This window comes from Montipora capricornis, chromosome 1, assembly GCF_036669925.1.
Source record: "Montipora capricornis isolate CH-2021 chromosome 1, ASM3666992v2, whole genome shotgun sequence".
Taxonomy (NCBI): domain Eukaryota; kingdom Metazoa; phylum Cnidaria; class Anthozoa; order Scleractinia; family Acroporidae; genus Montipora; species Montipora capricornis.
Window position 1 is genome coordinate 40,673,773 of NC_090883.1, and position 19,809 is coordinate 40,693,581.

General features: G+C 39.2%; 3 protein-coding genes across 3 annotated transcripts; all 3 read left to right on the forward strand.

The window, feature by feature from the left end:
* The first annotated feature begins 2,742 nt into the window (after window positions 1-2,742).
* On the forward strand, window positions 2,743-6,245 carry LOC138053440 (ZP domain-containing protein-like). Its single transcript, XM_068900080.1, has 6 exons — window positions 2,743-2,853; window positions 2,949-3,074; window positions 3,796-4,201; window positions 4,707-4,886; window positions 5,109-5,428; window positions 5,660-6,245. The coding sequence occupies exons 2-6, from the start codon at window positions 3,041-3,043 to the stop codon at window positions 5,779-5,781; spliced, it is 1,062 nt and encodes a 353-aa protein (XP_068756181.1). The 5' UTR covers window positions 2,743-2,853; window positions 2,949-3,040; the 3' UTR covers window positions 5,782-6,245.
* Window positions 6,246-7,229: 984 nt separating this feature from the next.
* Window positions 7,230-9,929, forward strand: LOC138043927 (CUB and zona pellucida-like domain-containing protein 1). The gene is made up of 3 exons (XM_068890459.1): window positions 7,230-7,515; window positions 8,468-8,867; window positions 9,531-9,929. The coding sequence occupies exons 1-3, from the start codon at window positions 7,305-7,307 to the stop codon at window positions 9,631-9,633; spliced, it is 714 nt and encodes a 237-aa protein (XP_068746560.1). The 5' UTR covers window positions 7,230-7,304; the 3' UTR covers window positions 9,634-9,929.
* A 1,273-nt stretch (window positions 9,930-11,202) lies between these two features.
* Window positions 11,203-19,090, forward strand: LOC138043917 (ZP domain-containing protein-like). The gene is made up of 6 exons (XM_068890446.1): window positions 11,203-11,460; window positions 12,583-12,615; window positions 14,895-15,300; window positions 16,259-16,438; window positions 17,015-17,319; window positions 17,538-19,090. Exons 1-6 carry the CDS (start codon window positions 11,298-11,300, stop codon window positions 17,675-17,677), a joined length of 1,227 nt encoding a protein of 408 aa, XP_068746547.1. The 5' UTR covers window positions 11,203-11,297; the 3' UTR covers window positions 17,678-19,090.
* Window positions 19,091-19,809: the final 719 nt, after the last annotated feature.

A 19,809-nucleotide genomic window follows, 5' to 3' on the forward strand; every position in this document is an offset into this window, starting at 1 on the left:
TTCCTCTACACGGACTCAAACACAGAGTATATGGCGGCAAGTTGCATGGAAAAAGTAGTGAAAAATTGCACGGTAGGCTGGCAAATCACTAGTAATTTTAAAGGGGTCATTGCTGGAGAAAACCTTTTCAAAAGAGTCATACGTTAGCGTACTTCCAGCTGATATGGATTTGTGCTAGTTCACTTTAACTAAATCATGTGCCTTTAGACAAAAGTAATTCTTATATCGGAAAAGGTTCAGTTTTCTTACCGGCTCTCAGAACCTGGAAAGTGCTGTGAAATATTTCCGGCCATTTTATAGTTACAACCTCAAAATATTGTTTGCATTAGAAATCCGTTTTCGTTAACTTAAGCTTCCGTTTACATAAAAAGATAACACGTGTCGAGATCTATGCAGTCAGGAACCCTTGCGAACAAGGAAGCATTTAAACGAGAAAAATGCTTAGAGCTTAGCTGGCCAAATCATACCGGCATTCTGTGAAAGATAATTTTGTGCCATTTTCGGTTGTGTTTAAGAGATAATCTAATTTCCTGGAGTAGAGGAGCGTAGGAGATAGAAACGATGGTATTAAATATGTCAAAAAGCTGACTTGCTTCCATGCAACATAGGCGTTTTTGTTCAGTAAGGTTCTTAGCTCGGGGCAAAGGAAACGAGGACATAAACTTCAAGTCCAGTAAATCTCCCTATGCAGAATGTGAGTAAATGAATCAAATGATGATCTAATGAGGAAAAAATCTAGTTCTTCTAACAAGACTGGAGCCTATAAACAGACTTCCGATCTTGGGTGTCGCCGGGGTGACGGCTTTTCTGTACACATTCTAAATGATGATGGCATTTGTTATATTGCAGATAATGAAATTATGATCGAATATAGGCCTAGACGTTTAAGCTTATTTCTTGCATATATTGCTTATTTCTTGAAATTTTCGAAAAAGAGAGATGCTTAAATTTTTGCATAAAGTCTTTCGGCGATTAACTTGCCCTTTACTTTTAAAGAGTTGGCCAAAGTTCAACTGATGAGAACAAATGGTCCGCTTTTGTTTTTATTGTTTCCTTCGTTAATTCGTTAATTCAAGGGTTGAAGGAATTTTCCGGTTTGCACAAACAAAGAAACTACCAGGTCCAACTCGTTATGGCGATATTTTGGAATCGAGAAAATGAAACAAACTGAAAATTTAAGACATGTCCAAACGTTAAAAGTTTTACGGTAAAACATTTTTGGGTGGCAAACATTTTTGCGTTTGGCCACCTTGTTTAATTTTGTGCACTTTGAACATTTTTTAACGTGTTGGGTACGATTTGGATTCTATCAAACTTTTTTTTTTGTTCTTGTGTTTGGTGACGGTGTTTTGTACGTTTGGACAGATACTTAAAACATGTTTGACGTGCGCATGTGTGCTGAGTCTACTAGTTTGTTCTATCTATGGAAACGGTGTCGTTTCACGGCACTCTGGGTAATTTAGTAGTCCACAGTTCTTTGCTTTTTTGGAGTTCATAAAACACCAGTGTTTCAGGGTTATTTATGACGTTTGGACACTCTGTAAATCATCAACATGCGTTTTACGGCGAAACATTTACCGTTTGGATAGATCTTTAGGAAGCTCGCAAATCTATATTACGTTGGTTAATTTATCCTTATCAACTTGTTTCACATAAAAAATTAATTTTGGTGTTCCACTCGGCGACGCTGCGATGGTCAGGCCATCTACCAAATGGAAATACTGATATCCCCTACACAGCTATTTTTATTTACTCAACAGATTGCGTTATCCGGTCCTCCAACACTATCCCTCGATTGCTTAGATTATTCACTTACGTACGATGTAGTAGTCTACACCTTTTCACAGACCTTTGGAAATTATGGCATTTGAATACACTTAATGTTGATCAAACTACAGTATAGAAAGGAAGCACATAATCACATACTAACTGACCATATTACGATTATTTGTTTGTTTTGGTCTCCAGGGAAACTTGTCAATCAAAATAACGCAAAGGCTTACGTAGAAGATGAAGGCAGTGGGCGTAAGTATTTGAAAGAAACATGAACGCAATTCAGCTATATAGACCCCCGGAAATGAACCAATCAAACATGCCACGACAAGACCTTTTAGGCCAATTACAAAGCAATGGGAAGCAAAACCTAAGTGATATCTGGAAGTAAATCAAACTTTGGCCAGAACACAATAAGAAAGGGAATTGTTGCACTGAGCTGGTTTGAATTACTAGTGAGTTCTTAAGTCAAACCACTGTGGGAATCACTCCGTTTTTTTTTCCAGAGCCACTGAGTCACCATCGATAAATAAGTAACGTCTCCTTGCTAATGAGTAATATAAAGATTTAGCCAAGCCTAAAAACGACTTCAAGAAAGCATCTGACCTCGATGAGCTTTAAACTTGAGCACGCGATACGGTCACGTGATACTGGTCAGCGACTACCTTGTTTTGACAGGTGTCAATTAACCATAACATAGATATGTTCCTGCCAAAAAACGTGGGTAGCACCAAATAGTTTGACATTGGCATACTTGGAGGGGCGGACGTACGGTCGCACGGTGAACCGTATTTCTTACCCATGATGCTCCGCGCGGAGATCCGCTATGGAAAAATTAATTAGAATAAACGAAACGCTTGTACAATTAGTAGAAACAAAAATGTATGATTAAAAGAACAATAAGAGACGTGATTATCAATATCCTCAGTTTTCTCTTTGCTTCCTCTTGTGCTGAACCTTAAGCCTTTAGCGCCTGTGATAGTTCACCTTGTAGAAACAATGGTACATGCGAAGAGGATGGATTTAACAGCTTCCAGTGCTTATGCTTAAAGGGATATACTGGCCCAAGGTGCGGACAAGGTAATAACATCATCGCTGATATAATTTTATTTTTCCACTGATTATTGCCGGTCATTGTCCTGCAGATATAAGCAAATTTCTTTTTTGGCGAACAGATATCAACGAGTGCGACTTTGGCAATGGCGGATGTCAGGATGTTTGTGAGAATACTATCGGAGGGTTTTATTGTGAATGCTCGGATCCCGAGATGAGCTTGGCGAAAGACAAGAGGCACTGTATTGGTACGAACCATTGTTTTCTTTTCCACTTGTCTCAGCCAGGAGACTATGACTGCAGTAGAGAAAAACTAAACCGTTTTCTCAATTCGAAGTACCATTAGATGTGTATTTCCTGCGTAATTTCAAAAGTCAATCTATGTACTCACTTGAGTGACTTGATCGAAGACGTTGCGTGTTGATTGGCTACTGAAGTTAACAATAGATGGCGAGGGAGGCTATTTTCATGATAGAAGGTCCAAGAAAACGATAAACTATAACTCATTCTAGACACTAGTAGTTCAGTGGAAACTCCAGGTCCTGGGCTTTTGTCTCAAACCTTTATTGTCCAAGCTAGGTTTGCGGCCACAATGTTTCTATTTCCTACTCATTAAACTGTAATAAATTTTAGTCTAAATAAAAAGATAGGTTTAATCTTCAAGCTTATCGATCGCATGCTTCAGTTGAAGAGGTTTAATCCAAAGAAATTGAGAAAGATTTCACATTGAAAGCCACAAAATAAAACGAACGAGAAGAAAACTCCTTTTAGACAATTGATCGTATACAGCCGGCTCAAACCGTTTCTGCAGGTCGACTATTTGCGCTGGTTTTTTCCTTTATTTGCATGAAAATTTTTCAAAATTTGAGATAATGAACGCTTCATGTTCTTCGTTGACCCGTAGGGATTTTCAACAGTCGTAAGCCTTGATGTCAAATAACTGTTTACTGTTTAATTCCATTTCTGCAGCTGAGGGGGTTGAATTGGATTGCAGAAAAAATGATATGACACTCACTGTACCCAAGTCCCTTCTCAAGGGTGTTGACCGGCACCATTTGATTCTAAAAGAAAAAGACTGTTCGGCCTCTGAAAACAGGACTCATTTCTTCATGACAACTCTGCTAACTGGATGCAAAACGATGCTCAGACACCGCGGAAATTTCGCTATCTACAGTAACATGGTGAGAGAAATCCCAATCAAGCGACATCAAACCATAACACGCGTGCGAGAGGTTTCCATACCATTCAAGTGTTTCTACTCCGAATATGGCTCGGTGTCATCTGTCGGTATCAAGCCAATGAACAAGAAGGTTATTTTATCTTCCAGGGGATTTGGAAAATTCACCCTCACTTTGGACTTGTTCAAGAGTTCCTCGTAAGTTTCTAAGAGTAAAAAAAAAGCATAAAACATTTTTTCTAGTTGCAGCCTCAGTGTGCTGAAAACTAAATTTATTTGTAAAGTTTCCAATTTTCCTTTGTGCAGCGGAACAGGGTAATGGGTGGGGTGGAGGGGGGGGGGGGTGGGATAAAGGAAGATTTTTTGACTCCTATAATAGGGAGGGTTTCCGTACTGAACTAATAATACCATATTACTGAACTACTGAACTAATAATACCATATTAGTCTTGATATAGGAAAGAAAAAACTCTTCAAAGTCACCACATTACTTCATGAATAGAAATCGCTAGTTGCAAGTTTTTTCTGTATAAAAAAACCAATGTTATTAATCCAGCTTTATGTAACGATAGAGAAAAATGTTTACAACTTGGACGTTTATCCACGAGGTTTTTTGTGACGCCTTTGGAATTTTCTTATCAGGCTAAATTTTACCTTGTAAATATTACTTGGCAAAGCAATTTTTTCTGTGTTATTTTGCTTAGCTACGGAAGTGCATACACCAAAAACGATTTCCCCGTTACTTTGGTTCTCCGAAAGAAAATGTATTTTATGGTGCAAGTGGACACTGATGATTCCCGATTGTCAATTCTGGCCTTGGATTGCTTTGCCACGCCCTCTCAGGACAGAGATGCAAGGCCCAGATACAATCTCATCAAGGACGGGTAAGGGATGACATTTCGGTTTTCTTTAATTTTCACTTGACAATACCAGTCTTGAAGCTCCTTAGAGGTTTTGTGATTTGTTTTAATTGCATTGCTACTTCTGTCACTAGGTTAGATCTTTAATTGATTATACCTTTTCATGGGCAAAAAATATCACCCCCGAGAAAAGAGACAGATGGGTGTTTTTTGTGTGTTTTTAACATTAATCATGTTTGTTGATAGATGCCCAGTTGACAACACCGTCGAATTCCTCCCTTCTTCCGACCCCCAGTCTCAGCGGTGGAGCGCCGAAACCTTCAAATTTGTCGGAGAACACTCCTACGTGTTTATGCACTGCAAGGTGAAAGTGTGCAACGCAACGGATCCGAATTCTCGTTGCGCTCAAGGCTGTCAACCCAGCAGAAAACGTCGGGCTCTTTCTGATTTTCCTGGTGATGTGTACCCTCTTGCCCAGGGCCCGTTCGCATTGAATAGAGAGAACAGAGGGGCTGAGGCGAATGAAGCACTTGAATCAGATCAGAGCATGCGCGGAGCGCAGAGTAGTAAGTATATTTCGGTTACATTTAAGGGGTTGCTCAGGATACTCAAGCTACTGTAACGAAAACGTTTGCTCCCTGAGCAAACTACTTGTCAACACCGTGAATGCAAACAAATTGCTTTATCTATTTCGATAAGTCGATCGTGAAATAATTCAATTGCAGTTTTGGAAATATCAGGCAGAGGCTCATGTAAAAGAAAAAATGACAAAGCAATCTTCGATTTTCAATTTCTAGGTATCCAGATGCCTCTTATCGGTGCAATGGCTGTTGTTGTTGGAGTATGTGTTGTGGGGATGTCTTACATGACGTACCAGAATAACCGCAGAGCAAATGTACACCGGTACCAACCACTTTGATCCAGTCTTCTTCCGCGGTCTCTTCTTACTCAATCATCTTCATCCGATCCGAAAACTGAAAGATCTATATTTTTTAAATTGCCAGTGATTTTTATTCATTCATTTTCCCTTTCTCATTGATTTATTTCTTAATGGAATTCTTAATGATCTCTCTGTGTAAGTTATTTCATGAAGTGGCAAATTTTAATTGCTTGATCCAAGCCCTGTAAAAATATATCAATACCTCAGTTTGGTTACTGAAAGAGGGCCTAGATAAGGTTTACAACAAACTGATTTTTATTATCTAACTTTTAGAAAAAATACAGTTAACAGTGTTAACGTTTTTTTTGTTTGTTGTTGTTTTAGCTGCCGTTAAATTGGCTCAAATTTTAGTTTACCCCTGCTGATCTAGGCTCTCTTTAAAAGGTTATTCATCTTTGTGAGCTTGCCAAACTGTTTTTAATCACAAAAGACGGTTTTACTTTTTATCTCAGCTTTAGCTGCATACAAGGTCCATGTACAAATGACTGACACATTCTTCGAAACAGATTTAGCGCTCATACTTAGGTTATCCTGTTCAGGAGTTGAGCTTAGCACTCGATTTAGGCACATATTTGCCCTGCAGTCGAGAAACAGTGTGATTATAATAAAGTTTGAAAATGCCATTTGGTTTATTTATTGTTCGTAGTGGGCTCTGAAGCAACGTTTTCCTCATTAGCAGAAATCATCCTGAATGAATTGAATGTTACTGAAACCAGATAATCCAGGGAAAAGGACTCTTTAATTGCATCAAAACTGCTGGGACAGTTTGACTCAGTTGAGTTGCATATCCATATCTGTTGTCTGTTATGGTCTCCCTTTGATAGTGCTCTCAGGGTGTCAGGTCTCATGAACATAAAAATTTTCACACTCTTTCGCATGTACTTGAAATGTTGATGACAATGGCAACTTGAAAAGAAGCGTTTTAAAATTGCGAGTTTTGTGGCAAACACGACTATTCATCGTGAACACGGATAAGTGAAAACAATGACTTTGGAAACTGATAACATAAAAAGTGGGGAGGGGGGGGGGAGTATAAAAGCATTTTTGAGTACGTGTGAGAGTGAATGGGTGTGTTCAGATTACGTCAATAGATCTGTCATTAGCTCCTTTTGTTCGTCCACTAAAATTTTCACATTTTATCATTGTTATCTGTGTCTTTAGAGATTGCTTTCAAACCACCTATAGGAGAAAATTTTTCAAATAGATGTGGACTTCGAACATGCGATAATAATAAAAAATCTAGTTAAGAATTGCACACGACGATCCACTCCAGAGAGACCATCAAAGTGTAGAATGATGCAGACCACGTGAACGAAGCTGAGAAAGGCAGATGGTTAGATCGCAGGTTGAAGTGAGGGAGACGTAAAGCGGGTGCTTGAAATTCAAGTGCATTTTTCCCGTTTTCTTGATCGAATATGAAAATTTCCATTCTAATTATGCGTGACAATGGTAACCACTGAAGCATCTGATCCTTGGTGCATAAATTATGCTCCTTTGACAAAATGACGACGGCAGGAGACGGATGCTCTGCGTGCAAAAAAATAGCTCAAAATGATCACGTCATAATGCTACCATCGCCCGTATATGTTGTAGTTCTTTTCCTCGTTGTTTTAAATGTAAATAATTCGGCAGAGAACCTCTTTAGCTATGGAGAATATTCAAACCAATATACAATTTATCAATTAGAGAATGCGGATCAAACAAACTCGAAAGGTATGCTTACATGTTAGTCAAACGTTACGAAATTGTAATAAGTACATATCACCTTTGTTTGTTATGTTTTACGTTAATAGATATTAGACTACTTTTCCTTAGCTACTCTCGGAATTTAGAACTGCAACGTTTGAGTAATCCTTATGATGTTCCTGTTTGAATACAATCACCACTGATCACTTGTTTTTCCCACAAACGAAAGAATGCGGTTTGTATGTGATCGAGCTCGTACTTTCTTGTCTCATCCTCACATTTCAAAACATTTTCTGTTTCACGAAAATATTTAAATCAATTAACGAGCAAGGTCGCATGTCAAATGGCATATTGCTAGTTGTTCTCTTATCCGCAGTGGTCGTAAGGTCCGCAAGGAGATCACAAGTGTTGTTCAACCAGACTTTTACATGCAACTTCTTAAACAGATTTTTATTTCAAACCGAGACGAAAGTAAATTTATATTGTTAGGCTTATGAAGCTCCTGCATTTTGGAGACCTTCTCGTTAATATCCGGCCGTTTTTAATTTAGTGTCTACAGTAATTTTGCAATCATTTGTTTTGGTTCTGCTTTGTGTGATTGGTATGTGTTCGAACATTTCGCTCCAGGTTCACAACTAATTTTGACTTGATCGCCGGCGCTCTCCCGCGCTGTTTGTTTCTGCTTTGCTTTGTGAATGACTCATTTAATCCTATTACACCCAGGAGAGATCAGCATATAAATTCTCCTCACAATTTTAATGACATGTCAGTCAGACAGGTATTGAGAGTGAAGATAATTATCAGCTTGAGAGGTGTAATCTTGATATAACACCAAATTCGCATGACAACCCAAAAAATAAATCTACGGTTCTAGTTAGGAGAATAAACGTTTCGATCTTGGGAATGAAATTGTTAACGTTTGTTATTGATTGGTCAACGCCATTAACCTGTTCTGCATAATTAATCTCTATCTCCCCAGATTGTGGTGCAGTTGTTAACTGTCATCCAAATGAAATGTCAATCGCACTTTCCAAGGCCTTTCTCTCTGGTGTCAGCCTAGGGAATCTAGGTCTTTTGGACCCCAGCTGTAAAGCAGTTGACAACAATACACACTTTACTTTTACGACATCGTTGATTGGTTGCGGTACTTTAAGCAAACACATTGACGCCAGCGTGGTTTACAGCAACGTGGTTCGTCACGTGGTTCCACCGACAGCAATTATCACTCGTACACCACAAGTGAAAATACATTTCAGCTGTCATTATTCCAAATATGGAGTGGTTTCAACTGGTGAAATCACCAATGGAAACGGGCAAGATACAACTTACTTTGAGAGCCAAAGATTTGAGCCTGAAAACAACGTGTGTCAAAAAGAAAGGTGTGATAGCACCGATTCCCTTATTCTATAGCTTACAGTGCAAGCGTCTTATTGGGGAAATTTGCCTGCAGTCTAAAATATCGAGTCGCCATGTTGGATGGATGTTGGGAGGGAATGGGACGAAGAAAGGAAATAACCTGGATCTCGGGAGATGATCTCAAACAACCTGTCTCTAATTGATGTAGGGACAGTAGGTGTACTTGTTGATAGAAGCCGCAAAATAAGGCCCCAAATTTCTTTTGAAGAGTTTTGATAAACATAAGAGTTGATAGATGTTTCCTATACTGAGCAGAAAGACGAGGGTCATTTCTAAGGCAAAACGGAGCACTGACAGAGGGAGGGGCGGGGGGATAAAGGGCGCACCGTCGGCTTCCATTGATACCAGCCTCGTAGCTGAAGAAACTACCGACGTTAAATCAAGTTACTTTACTTTTACCTTTTTTTAAGGCACAACCGACGTCAGTTTTCATTTAATAATCACTAAAAGCATGTTAAGGCTTATTCTTTGTTCATTTTATTTCCTTCATTTCATGAAATTTTCAATTCTGAAGTTATACGTTGGGGTGAGTTAAAGGTTCAAATCTAATTCTCACAAATTGTAATAAACCTTGTTATGCTGCCCCCGATTTTAGTACTAACATGTTTTCTTCAACTTCTTTTCAGGTTATTCTCATATTTTCGTAATCCCACTTGTCCGAGTAGATTGCTGGCTCGTTCCAGGAATAGACTAAAGCACAAGGGACACCTTAACAGAGGAAATGAATGATCAAGTGTTTTTATAAGCTAGAGTCGGACACTGAACATTTCCATGTTTTCTCCGTGTCCTGTCGAGGATCAAGAACGACACTTCATCCTCTAGCTATAGGACAGAGCCTGTTTTCAGTAGAGAGAGCTCAGTAGTGGCAAGTGAATGAATTAAACTTGAATAGTTTGATGAATTCTTGAGAAAGTCCACTTAAGCAAAAAGATAAAGAATATATTGGAACTGATCATCAAGCTGTGAAGGCTTTTCAGAAGTTTGAAATGGAAAGATCTGTTAAAATAAAATTTTCAATAACCGTCTATGCATAGTTTGATTCTTTTTCGCAGTCCGCATACACTCTTTCGATTCGGCTCATTTATGAATCTTTATTCGTCTAGAGGCTGTGCAGACTAACGAAGCTTTTTTCTTCTGGATTAATACGCCCGTCACCGGCAAAGTTTTCTCTTATTCAGTTCCCTTCAAGATTTTTTTCACTACTGTCAAACTGGCCCCAGTTGTTCGATAGGTGGATAGCACTATCCACTAGACAAATCACTATCCAGTGGATAACTCAATTGGTTTTGCTCGTGTTTATCCGCTGGATAGTGATTTATCCGGCGGTGGATAGCGTTATCTGCGTTATTCACCTTTCGAACAACCGGCCCCTGGTATTTAGAGAGGAGCATTAAAAAATGCTCTATTGGGAAGTTTCTTGTTCACAAGCTGAAAGCATAGATTTATGTTTACATAATAGGACAAGTAGCTTTAAACGAAAGGGTGAAGTTGGAAAATAGCGAGCGATATTGTCCCAGTTCATTAAAACAACGCGTTAATTCAGCTACGATATTGACGATACGTTCTCTTGTTTTGATTCATTTAGCTGTTCATCTTTATGGCAAAAGGTTAAAGCTCTCCTCAGCTCATATCCCAATGGGTAAATATCTTTGCATTTGAATGGCGACGAAATTATTCGGCATTTTTTGTGCAAAGGTAATTCAGATCAGAGGGATTACTTAAGAACAAAGTACGCCTTTCTTTTTTTTTTTCACGATAGTTAAATTACTTATTATCTGTTTTTAACCAAATATACGAATACGGAAAGTCAAAGTTGTCACGGTTAAGTCATCTTTTTGTTTTCAAAATGCGATTTTTCTTTTCACTTTCAAAGCTTTGCATTTAATTTTTAGGGTCAAAAAGGCTAAAAACCCGGTAAAAATAAACGTTTTAGTAATTTTCTTCTAGTCACTTAATTGAGTATCCTGCAGACGCAGACGTATTTCCCGCGGTCGTTTCTCTCCCCCGAAAAATAGCGGTTTTGAGCGGCTAATTGAAAAAAAAAAGGCTCTCAAATAACCGGCATGACTTACAAAATCAGTAAAGTTTTTCTTAGTACTCGTTACTCTTCGTCAATTTTCTCTTATGCTCTTTAAAACATGGTTTCCTTGTACATGCAGGCACGTCATTTCACGAAAAAAATCACTGAAACTCTAATATTTGCAAACGTATTAACTTACGCATGTCGTGGATATGGTTCACTAAATTTTCCGTGTTTCAATTATTAAAGGTAATAAGCTTTTATCTTTACTCCCTCGAGATATGCATAATTTTGTTGACAATGCGGACAAAATGATCGCAACATCCAAACATGAAATCGTTCAGGTTTTAAAAGGAAATTTTTCGGCTCTAAAATGAGATCATGCACAACAGCAGCCTTGCTTATATTTCAATTTTTCCTCTTATCGGCGAATACTCATGGAATCGTATATTACAAAACTCCTCAAGACGCCAGGAAAGGCTCGACGAGAGAAACTCAACTAACTGACAGAACCTCCCATCATCTTCTTGTTGAAGGTAAGTTTAATCATCAACATTTTAAGCTTAATCTTTAATTTCTTAGGACACTGTGTTGGTTACGTTATCTTGGACACGATGAAACGCTATTTTCTTTAAGAAACGAACTGGCTCAGATGACATTCCACATAACTAATTTCATAGTCCAGACATAACTAATTTTGTAGTCCAGTTCACTTCATCTTTACAACTTCGTAAATCGACAGAAATTTTTGAGTGTCAGAAATGAAAAAAGAAGAAAGTAAAACATTGAATGGATTTGAGGAGAAGAAAGCGATGATAGAAGCACAAAGTTTAGCTTTGATTTGATCATTCCATGATCTTATTTCCACATCATCTCCGGAATTTTCGTAACCTATGGTGCATGTAAAATGCCAGACAATTCGCTCCCTTTTTAGACTAAGTCCCTGATCTTACATGAAAACCTTAAAACACCACAAAAAGTAGTGCTTAGACCTAAATTAAAAGATCAGTGCCAAAGTCTTCACCCCGAAAACCAATGCTTCAGAAATAGTAATTTCAAGGGGCGCGAATAGCCTTAGGCTGATTGGCCGTGGCCCATGGGGCGAATTGTCCTCGATACCGTGCATATGTACTATCATGGCTTCAAACCACCGACCACCGGTGGCTCAATTGGTTGAGCATCGGACTTTCGAGTGGGAGTCGGAGCAGGTCTTTAAAATACCGAGGAGAAAGTGATGCTCTTTCAAGTATTCTCGGATATGGACTATAAAGTTAACCTTGGGCCCCGTCTTAAAGCCCTCTGCCTGTTAATCGACACTTTGGTACCTTAATTAAAGAACGCACACACTGTTTGTGACGAGTAGGGGAAGAATCCCGGTGTAATAAGAGCGGTTTTGTTTACCCTCACCCAGAGTAAAGTACCGCTCATCTTCTCGCTGAAAATAATGCAAATCCGCTTTTGGTGTTTGAGATGAATAATTAAAAATAATATCTCACTTAAAACGCAGATTTTGTTGCTTTTCATGTAGCCTATATAAAGAAGAAAAAGCTATGCAGTCATACGGCTTATATTATGCAGAACGTTCTGTTGCGTGGTTCTTCTTAATTAATAAGATACTGATCGACTCATCTCGCGCTACTTTTCCCCTTTATTTACAGATGAAGATGTTGAGTTTGGTCAAGAGGAGTTACGTAAGTTGCAAATTTTAATGACAGAAGGCTAATACCGCAACTACTATAGCGTGTTCATGTCGAACGTTTGTTGAACAACAATAAGGGCGTGTGCGCTGGTTCGTGGATGCATATAAGAAATAATTGTAGGATTTGCCAGTCTTTTCGAGTGAAAGTCATAAACAGTAGGCTGTCTGCTGTTCCGGAGCTTTGAGGGACGTTTAAGGAATATACAGACTGCTCGACAAGAGGATAGGGGATCTGAAGATGTCCACTTACGCCCAGAAATGACCCTAATTAGATGCACGCCCAAATTGACATCCAACAGTGTCCCTTTGAAACCTATTTCAGACAATAAGGTAAAGGTTAGCGTTAGCTCTAGCTTAGGGTTGGTAAATGAGTAGAGCTGTTTATCCTTACTTGAGGAGAAGATTTGGTGTTAATTAGAAAGAAAAGGAAAGGAAAGGAACTTTTATTTAAGTGTCTAGTCGTTCTAGTGTGTAGAGCAATAATTGGGGACACTGACGGTGCCTTCTATTGTTATTGTGCATACGTTCTGCGCATCGCGAGATACTTGGGTTTCCTATCGGTATTGCTTACCAATACAGTGAAATTTTTGCGCTGTTTAAAACTATCCGGAGAAAGTAGATCTTAGTAAGTACTCTTAGTATCCTAAAAGAAAATTGGAAGTAACCATGCATTCTTGAGAGATAATTAAGCTTCAATTTGAGAAAGAACACCATACATTGCTTTGTATTTGAAAGCTTTTACGAATATTATTCATCAATTATCTTTGAAAAATTCGTGGTTACCCCCAATGTTCTTTTTGGATTTCAATAACACTTGTTAAGATCTACATTTCCTGCATAGTCATAAACGGGGCAAAAATACCTTTGAATTAGTAGGCACCGTCCTTTAGTCAAATGTTGGTTTTTGAGGAGAGGGAAAGCCGGAGTACCCGGAGAAAAACCTCTCGGTGCAGAGTAGAGAACCAACAAACTCAACCCACATATGACGCCGAGTCTGGGAATCGAACCCGGGCCACATTGGTGGGAGGCAAGTGCTCTCACCACTGCGCCATCCCTGCATCCCGCAGGGGTCTGTATTCTAAGACACGAGTGATATTGAAGCTGGGGATGAGAGCAAAGGGACACTCCGAGACGATTATGGAAATCCGCTTGCATCTAATTAGGGGAAATTCTGACCATATCTGACGGTTTCATGGTCGAATAAAATGATTGTGCAGTGTATGAAGAGAGTTTGAATACATGAATATTCACCTAGAAAATGCAATATGCTTTGTTGGTGATTTACTATAATAAGACTGAAACTTGATGTCCTGCACTGCCACTGGTCAGTTGATATGGCTCAGTGTGAATTTGTGAGGTGCTGGTTAGGCTTTGAGAGTACACTATGCTGTAGAAATATTATAAGTAACAGGCTATTTGAATTGTGGCGTAAGTTTATTACTACCAAGACTTAAGTAGTTGGCGGGGCTTCTACTTTTCATTTCAATTTTACCAACCTTTTTAAGCTTGAACACTAGATAAATCTGAAAAAGAAAGTATTTGGCAAAGCATTTTGGTCCTTGGTACTAATTGCTTTTTAAATTGTAAAGAGAAGAGAGTTCTGTTGGTCTGGCTGCAAGTGAACGGGAGAAAGGCATACCTCAACTTTTTTCATTTTTACACTATAGGTTCACAGTACTAAAATCGAAATTGAGACATCGAAATTGAGACACTGAGTCATAATAATTCATACTAATTGAGATTTGAATGTTAATAAACTTAATTCACCGCTCCCCTTCATAGCCAATAAAACGAATGAAAGCAATAAAGCCCACAACCTTTTTTTAAGAATCTTAGGGTGCGTTCGATTGACCGTATTCCGGAATAGGAATACATGGAATAGAAGTTGGAAATCCTTCGTTTTTACGGAGATTCACGTTAAAATTGTCAAACACCCGCTAGAATGCTATTTCAAACATATCTAAAATTGTCCTTGCTGCTTCAAAACGCTACACATACCGTTTTAAATCATCACTCCATTTATTCTTATTCCGGAATAGGGTCAATGGAACGCGCCCTAATTTTGAGACACTTTACAGACACAGCCGAGAAGCACTTTCGGCGGGCATTTCTCACAACAGCTCCATGCATCTGGTGATTCGCTCCAATGCCCTAGCCGCCACTCGGCCCCATGCCCTTCTCAGTATACGTATTGATTGAACTTTTATTTGACAATCCTATTCATTTCAGTCAAAATATTTTTGAATATGTATTTACTATTTTTATTTACAGAAGACAAATGCAAAGTTTTTTGCTTGCAAAACAACATGATCCTTGTTATTCCCAAACCCTTACTCCGAGGAGCAGACCGAGAGCACATAAGGGCTCTGGATTTGAATTGCAAGGCATCTGAAAATGAAACGCATTTTATCCTTGACGTACCACTGACTGGTTGTGGAACCAATAGCAGGCATGCAGTGTCTTCCGTGATATACAGCAATGAAGCTTTACCAGTTCCACCGAGTGAAAGAGAACTCGTGTCACATGTTCCTGATTTTGAGATACCATTCAATTGTTACTATGACAACAACGGTGTCGTCACTGGAGTGGGCCTCAAGCCTATCAGCAAGAAAGTTATATTCTCTCAGAAAGGATTTGGAAAGTTTTCTCTAAGCTTGGATATGTTCCCGGACGAAAGGTTTGTAGCAATGGTATTTTCGATGACAGTCTCTTCTGGTTGTTTGAAACTTAAGTTGAGTAGATATTCTTGTCTCGACTCAAGAAAGAATTAAGGCTTTTCTCTAAGCAAAAATTAAGCACGGAATTGAATATGACTTTTCTAACACATGTTTGACATACTTTACGCAGCCTTACTCTGAGCTCTTCGTCCAATTAGGCTTCTACTGATTTCTGCGTTTGAGACTTGACAGGGATGGCGCCGTGGTGAGATACCACCAATGTGGCCCGGGTTCGATTCCGGGCCTCGGCGTCATATGTGGGTTGAATTTGTTGGTTCTCTACTCTGCACCGAGAAGTTTTCTCCGGGTTCTCCGGTTTCCCCTCTCCTCAAAACCAACATTTGACTTGATTTGCGTAAATTGTTAATTTCAGTTTACAGTGTCCCCAATTAGCGCTCCAGCGCTAGAACGACTAGACACTTAAATGAAGTTCCTTTTCTTTCCTTTATTTTTTTGGGAGTACTCTCTTCAGCTTGTGATAGAGACAATACGGAGGCTATATACTGATATGACTTTCTGCCTGAGGCAGTGTGGCCCAGTGGTCAGGGCGCTTGCCTTGAGATCCGGAGATCCCGGGTTCAAGACCCGCCCTGACCACTCATTGAATTTGATCCTGGTAGTCCCTGATTCCACTTCCCAGCCGCACTTGTAAATATCCAACTGGTTTGGTTTGGTTTTTGGGATTCTTAACAGTTGTTATTGTCCTGTTCCGTTGTTTCGTTGTGTTTCATTGGCCCTGAAAAGCCCCTATGGGGAGCGGTCAATTAAGTATGTATTGTATTGTATCAAGGTTTTGTGATTACCCTAACACCCTACGTTGACAAAAAGAGATACAAAATATTAAAGCCTCCTGCCAAGCATTGGATCAACAAATATCTCAAATGCACGATGTAATTCACAAGTGTTTTCTCTCAACAGTTTTGCAGATCCGTATCGTCGAAAAGACTTTCCAGTTGTAAAGTCGTTGCGGGAAAGAATCTTCTTCAAAGCATCCGTTGATAGTATTGACGACAGACTTAGCATCCAGGCCAAAGAGTGTTATGCAACACCCTCCCCAAACAAAAACAGTGAACCCAAGTATCGGATAATTCAAGACGGGTAAGGTGGACTTGTAAATGATAATGCGAATCTAGACGCTCTGGTCTCTGTAGCACAAATTTAGTTCTGTTAACGTTCCTTTTGTTACCGGGCTTGGTGAATTGTTTTTGTTGTATCACCTATTGGTTCGTTCTCCAATCACAGACCGCGTCTGGAAAGCTACAGGGTCCTCCCTGTCTTCCCGACTGGGAGTATCTATGCAGGCCAAGGTAAAAACGACTCCAAAACGTGACTTTACGATGACTATAAATGGTACATTACGTAGGGGTGGCGTGAATACTCGGATGATACCCACTTAAAGCCTCTCTAAATTTGAAAAGGTGGATAAATCTAGAACTCTCTTTTCCTCTTCTCTTCTAAATAAGGGTAAATCAAATGTTGCTAGATAGTTCGTCCTCTACGACTGGGATACATAAGTTGTAGGTACTCTCTTACTAAAATGAAACAACAGCTATATCATTTTACTTTTTCCGTATTTTTACATTACATCAAATTTGCGTAAGGCACTAAGCTTGAACCACTCTCTTCGCGGATCTAATGAAAGATTTGTTTTTACCACCATTTTGTTCTCTACAGCTGCAAGGTGGACGACACAGTTGAATATATTTCATCCGACCACAAATCCGATAAATTCAGTATTGAAACTTTCAAGTTCATCGGTGAATTCGCCTACGTTTTCCTGCATTGTCACGTGAGAGTTTGCAATGCTTCCGATGGACAATCCAAGTGCGTGCGAAATTGTGAAGAACGACAAAGACGTGACGTCACATCGTCTGCCGAGACTGCCAATGACGTATACCCTCTTGCCCAGGGCCCTATCAGTTTGGAGAAAGAACAAAAATCTGGTAGAGAGAAAACGAGACGGCCCTTAAAAGGCACAGGTAATTTTCCAGACATTAATTAAAAGCTTTTCACTGCAGAGACACTTTCAGTTTTACAATCAAATTATTTCTCCGACGTTCACCCTTTCAATGGCCAATAATTCGCATTGTTCGGTAGGTGATCACTTGGTATTTAGCGCATATCTAATTAAACAGTTTAGCCATAATTCTATTACAATAGTCCTCTTATTTAAGAATCTTTTTTGCTCGTCTTTTAGGTCCAAATGTACCAGTTACTATCATGTTGGCTGCCTTGATTGTGTTATGTGTCATTGCCATGTCTTACCTGTTGTGCCAGAAAAAGAAAAATGAAGATGTGGATAACTATACCAAGCTCATTCAAGAAATTCAAAGCTAGCATCGGAGAAACAAAAGTCCGTCCTTTCTTGTTTGTCTCTTCTTTCCGAATGAAACGCGTGCAAACCATAATGAGGATATCATGAAAGCCTGGACTGGAGAATTTTATCTGATCTTCTAAATGCAGGCTGAGTTTAGAGATTTCGATCAAAAGATCAACGAAGGCCTATCGCACGGGGAACAAAGAAACAGAGTCCTTGAGAAGAATGGGAGAAATTACCCCAAAAAACGTAAGGTGGCTCAAACTAGTTTCAACACTTTAAAGAGACACTCTCTTTAAAATGATTGACGCGACAACACTGTATCACGTAACAGCAATGTTATGGTACATTATTATAATACCTCTCAAATAGTACGTGCGCTGTGATTGGTTAAATTAGCGGGCCGTATTGTACAGTACAGCCCGTTGTCCAGCCCTCTAAATAAAACATTATCTAGCAAGTTTTTCATGTCGTTTCTGTTACATTAAACTTGTAAAACTGTTTGAATCTTGCAAGCAACTATTTAAAACAGCCAAGAAGATTTAGTTTTTCGGATTTTGACACGGATTTTGACACGGCAAACCTTCCGCTTGACTTTGAATAGCTTCCTTGACCGCGCGCCGGATTGACCTCAGTGATATAATAAATATCTTACTAGCCTCGTTTTCTCGGTCCCTACTGTACGTTACGGAACCTTGTCTTTTCCCGTTCATTTATGGCCCTGTACGGACCTCAAGCTCGGTTAGTAAGAGGTATATATGAAACAACGATTGTTTCCAAACAAGATGCGATCGTTATTGTGACGTAATATATTACTTTGGCAACGGAAAAGCCCAGCAAAAACACCCTATGTTTTGGCTTTAGTTGCTCATATCTCAAAAAGTAACTCGGTGACCTCATTTGCTGGAAAGTGATCAGAATGTAATCACTTTCCAGTAATAAAAAATGGGGTTTACCGAGTTACTTTTTGAGATATGAGCAACTAAAGCCAAAATATAAGGTGCTTTTGCTTGGTTTTCCTGTTTTCACGGTAACTTATTACGTCACAATAATGACCGCATCTTGTTCAGCAATAATTGGAGTTTCATATGGTACCAAGAACGTTGCTTGAAAGCGTTGAAAGTGTTTTGAGCCACCTTAATAATATTTAAAATATTCAGTGACTAATTTAAAAAAGAAATGAAATAGTCAACAATTATTTTATCTTCATCGAATGTAGCCTTAACATGAAATGTATGATGTAGATTCCAAATAGTAAAGTTTGTTCGAAATTTAGTCACAAATTTTGATACATAAACGGAGGCAGTTAAATCTGAAAATAGCAGAGAACTCTTTTTACGAAGCTCGCTACTTTTTCAAAACTCTATCCTTGTAGTTCTTTTAACTGCGCTGTCGTATGTGAATTTCAAGTTAATAAAATCATAATACTGTCAGCCGTGGAAACTTCAACACCTGGTTCACACTTGCCACGCAAATCATGCAAACCAATTGCAAAAAAATTGCGGGCACGGCTGTCACCATCTTCAGTGGTTTTATCTTCAACAGAGGTGGCATGGATTTGCTCTACCAACGCCAGATTAACACACAAACGAAGCAAAAATGCAAGTGTATGCAAAGCAAGAGAAAAAATTCTTTTATTTCCTGTGTGGATGCTTGCGTTTGGGTTGCGGTAGCTACACGCGTCGTATGTGTAACCTGGGTCTAGGTTTTTCCCAACCAAAGCTACATCTTAACCGCTGGAGGCTTGATACCGAGGACTCTTTGAGCAATGATCGGTTCTAGGAAGCCTGAAGAATCTGGGCCATGTAGAATTCTTCTCTTTTCAGGGGCCTCGTCGACCGAACCTGTGAAGGCGACCACTGACTTTCTCTTTTATGCCTACATCCAAACGATAACTACAATAGTGTGAACAGAATATTGGTATTAAAAGAGGAGAGGTCAATGAATAAGCGGGCGGGAAGTTTAACATGTAAAAACTGACAACTCAAGTGCCAAGTTTTTATCCCCTTGTATTTTTGTTAACTTAGTACTCCTGCTTTTTTAGTACCGGCATTCGGCCGGGCCGAGTGTTTAGGCTTCCATTGGGCACTGTCTCTAAGCAACGCCCACAAAATCTAGATAATGAAATTTATCAGGAAAAAAATAGTATCTG

What these genes read in the sequence shown, in the direction of transcription:
- LOC138053440 (XM_068900080.1), top strand. Translation starts at nt 3,041, where the DNA reads ATGAGCTTGGCGAAAGACAAGAGGCACTGTATTG. An exon ending in TACAATCTCATCAAGGACGG is followed by an intron (nt 4,887 to 5,108) that starts GTAAGGGATGAC and finishes GTTTGTTGATAG; the next exon opens with ATGCCCAGTTGACAACACCG. An exon ending in CATGCGCGGAGCGCAGAGTA is followed by an intron (nt 5,429 to 5,659) that starts GTAAGTATATTT and finishes TTCAATTTCTAG; the next exon opens with GTATCCAGATGCCTCTTATC.
- LOC138043917 (XM_068890446.1), top strand. Translation starts at nt 11,298, where the DNA reads ATGAGATCATGCACAACAGCAGCCTTGCTTATATTTCAATTTTTCCTC. An exon ending in CCATCATCTTCTTGTTGAAG is followed by an intron (nt 11,461 to 12,582) that starts GTAAGTTTAATC and finishes CTTTATTTACAG; the next exon opens with ATGAAGATGTTGAGTTTGGT. An exon ending in GTTTGGTCAAGAGGAGTTAC is followed by an intron (nt 12,616 to 14,894) that starts GTAAGTTGCAAA and finishes TTTTATTTACAG; the next exon opens with AAGACAAATGCAAAGTTTTT.
- LOC138043927 (XM_068890459.1), top strand. Translation starts at nt 7,305, where the DNA reads ATGACGACGGCAGGAGACGGATGCTCTGCGTGCAAAAAAATAGCTCAA. An exon ending in GGATCAAACAAACTCGAAAG is followed by an intron (nt 7,516 to 8,467) that starts GTATGCTTACAT and finishes CTATCTCCCCAG; the next exon opens with ATTGTGGTGCAGTTGTTAAC. An exon ending in AACGTGTGTCAAAAAGAAAG is followed by an intron (nt 8,868 to 9,530) that starts GTGTGATAGCAC and finishes ACTTCTTTTCAG; the next exon opens with GTTATTCTCATATTTTCGTA.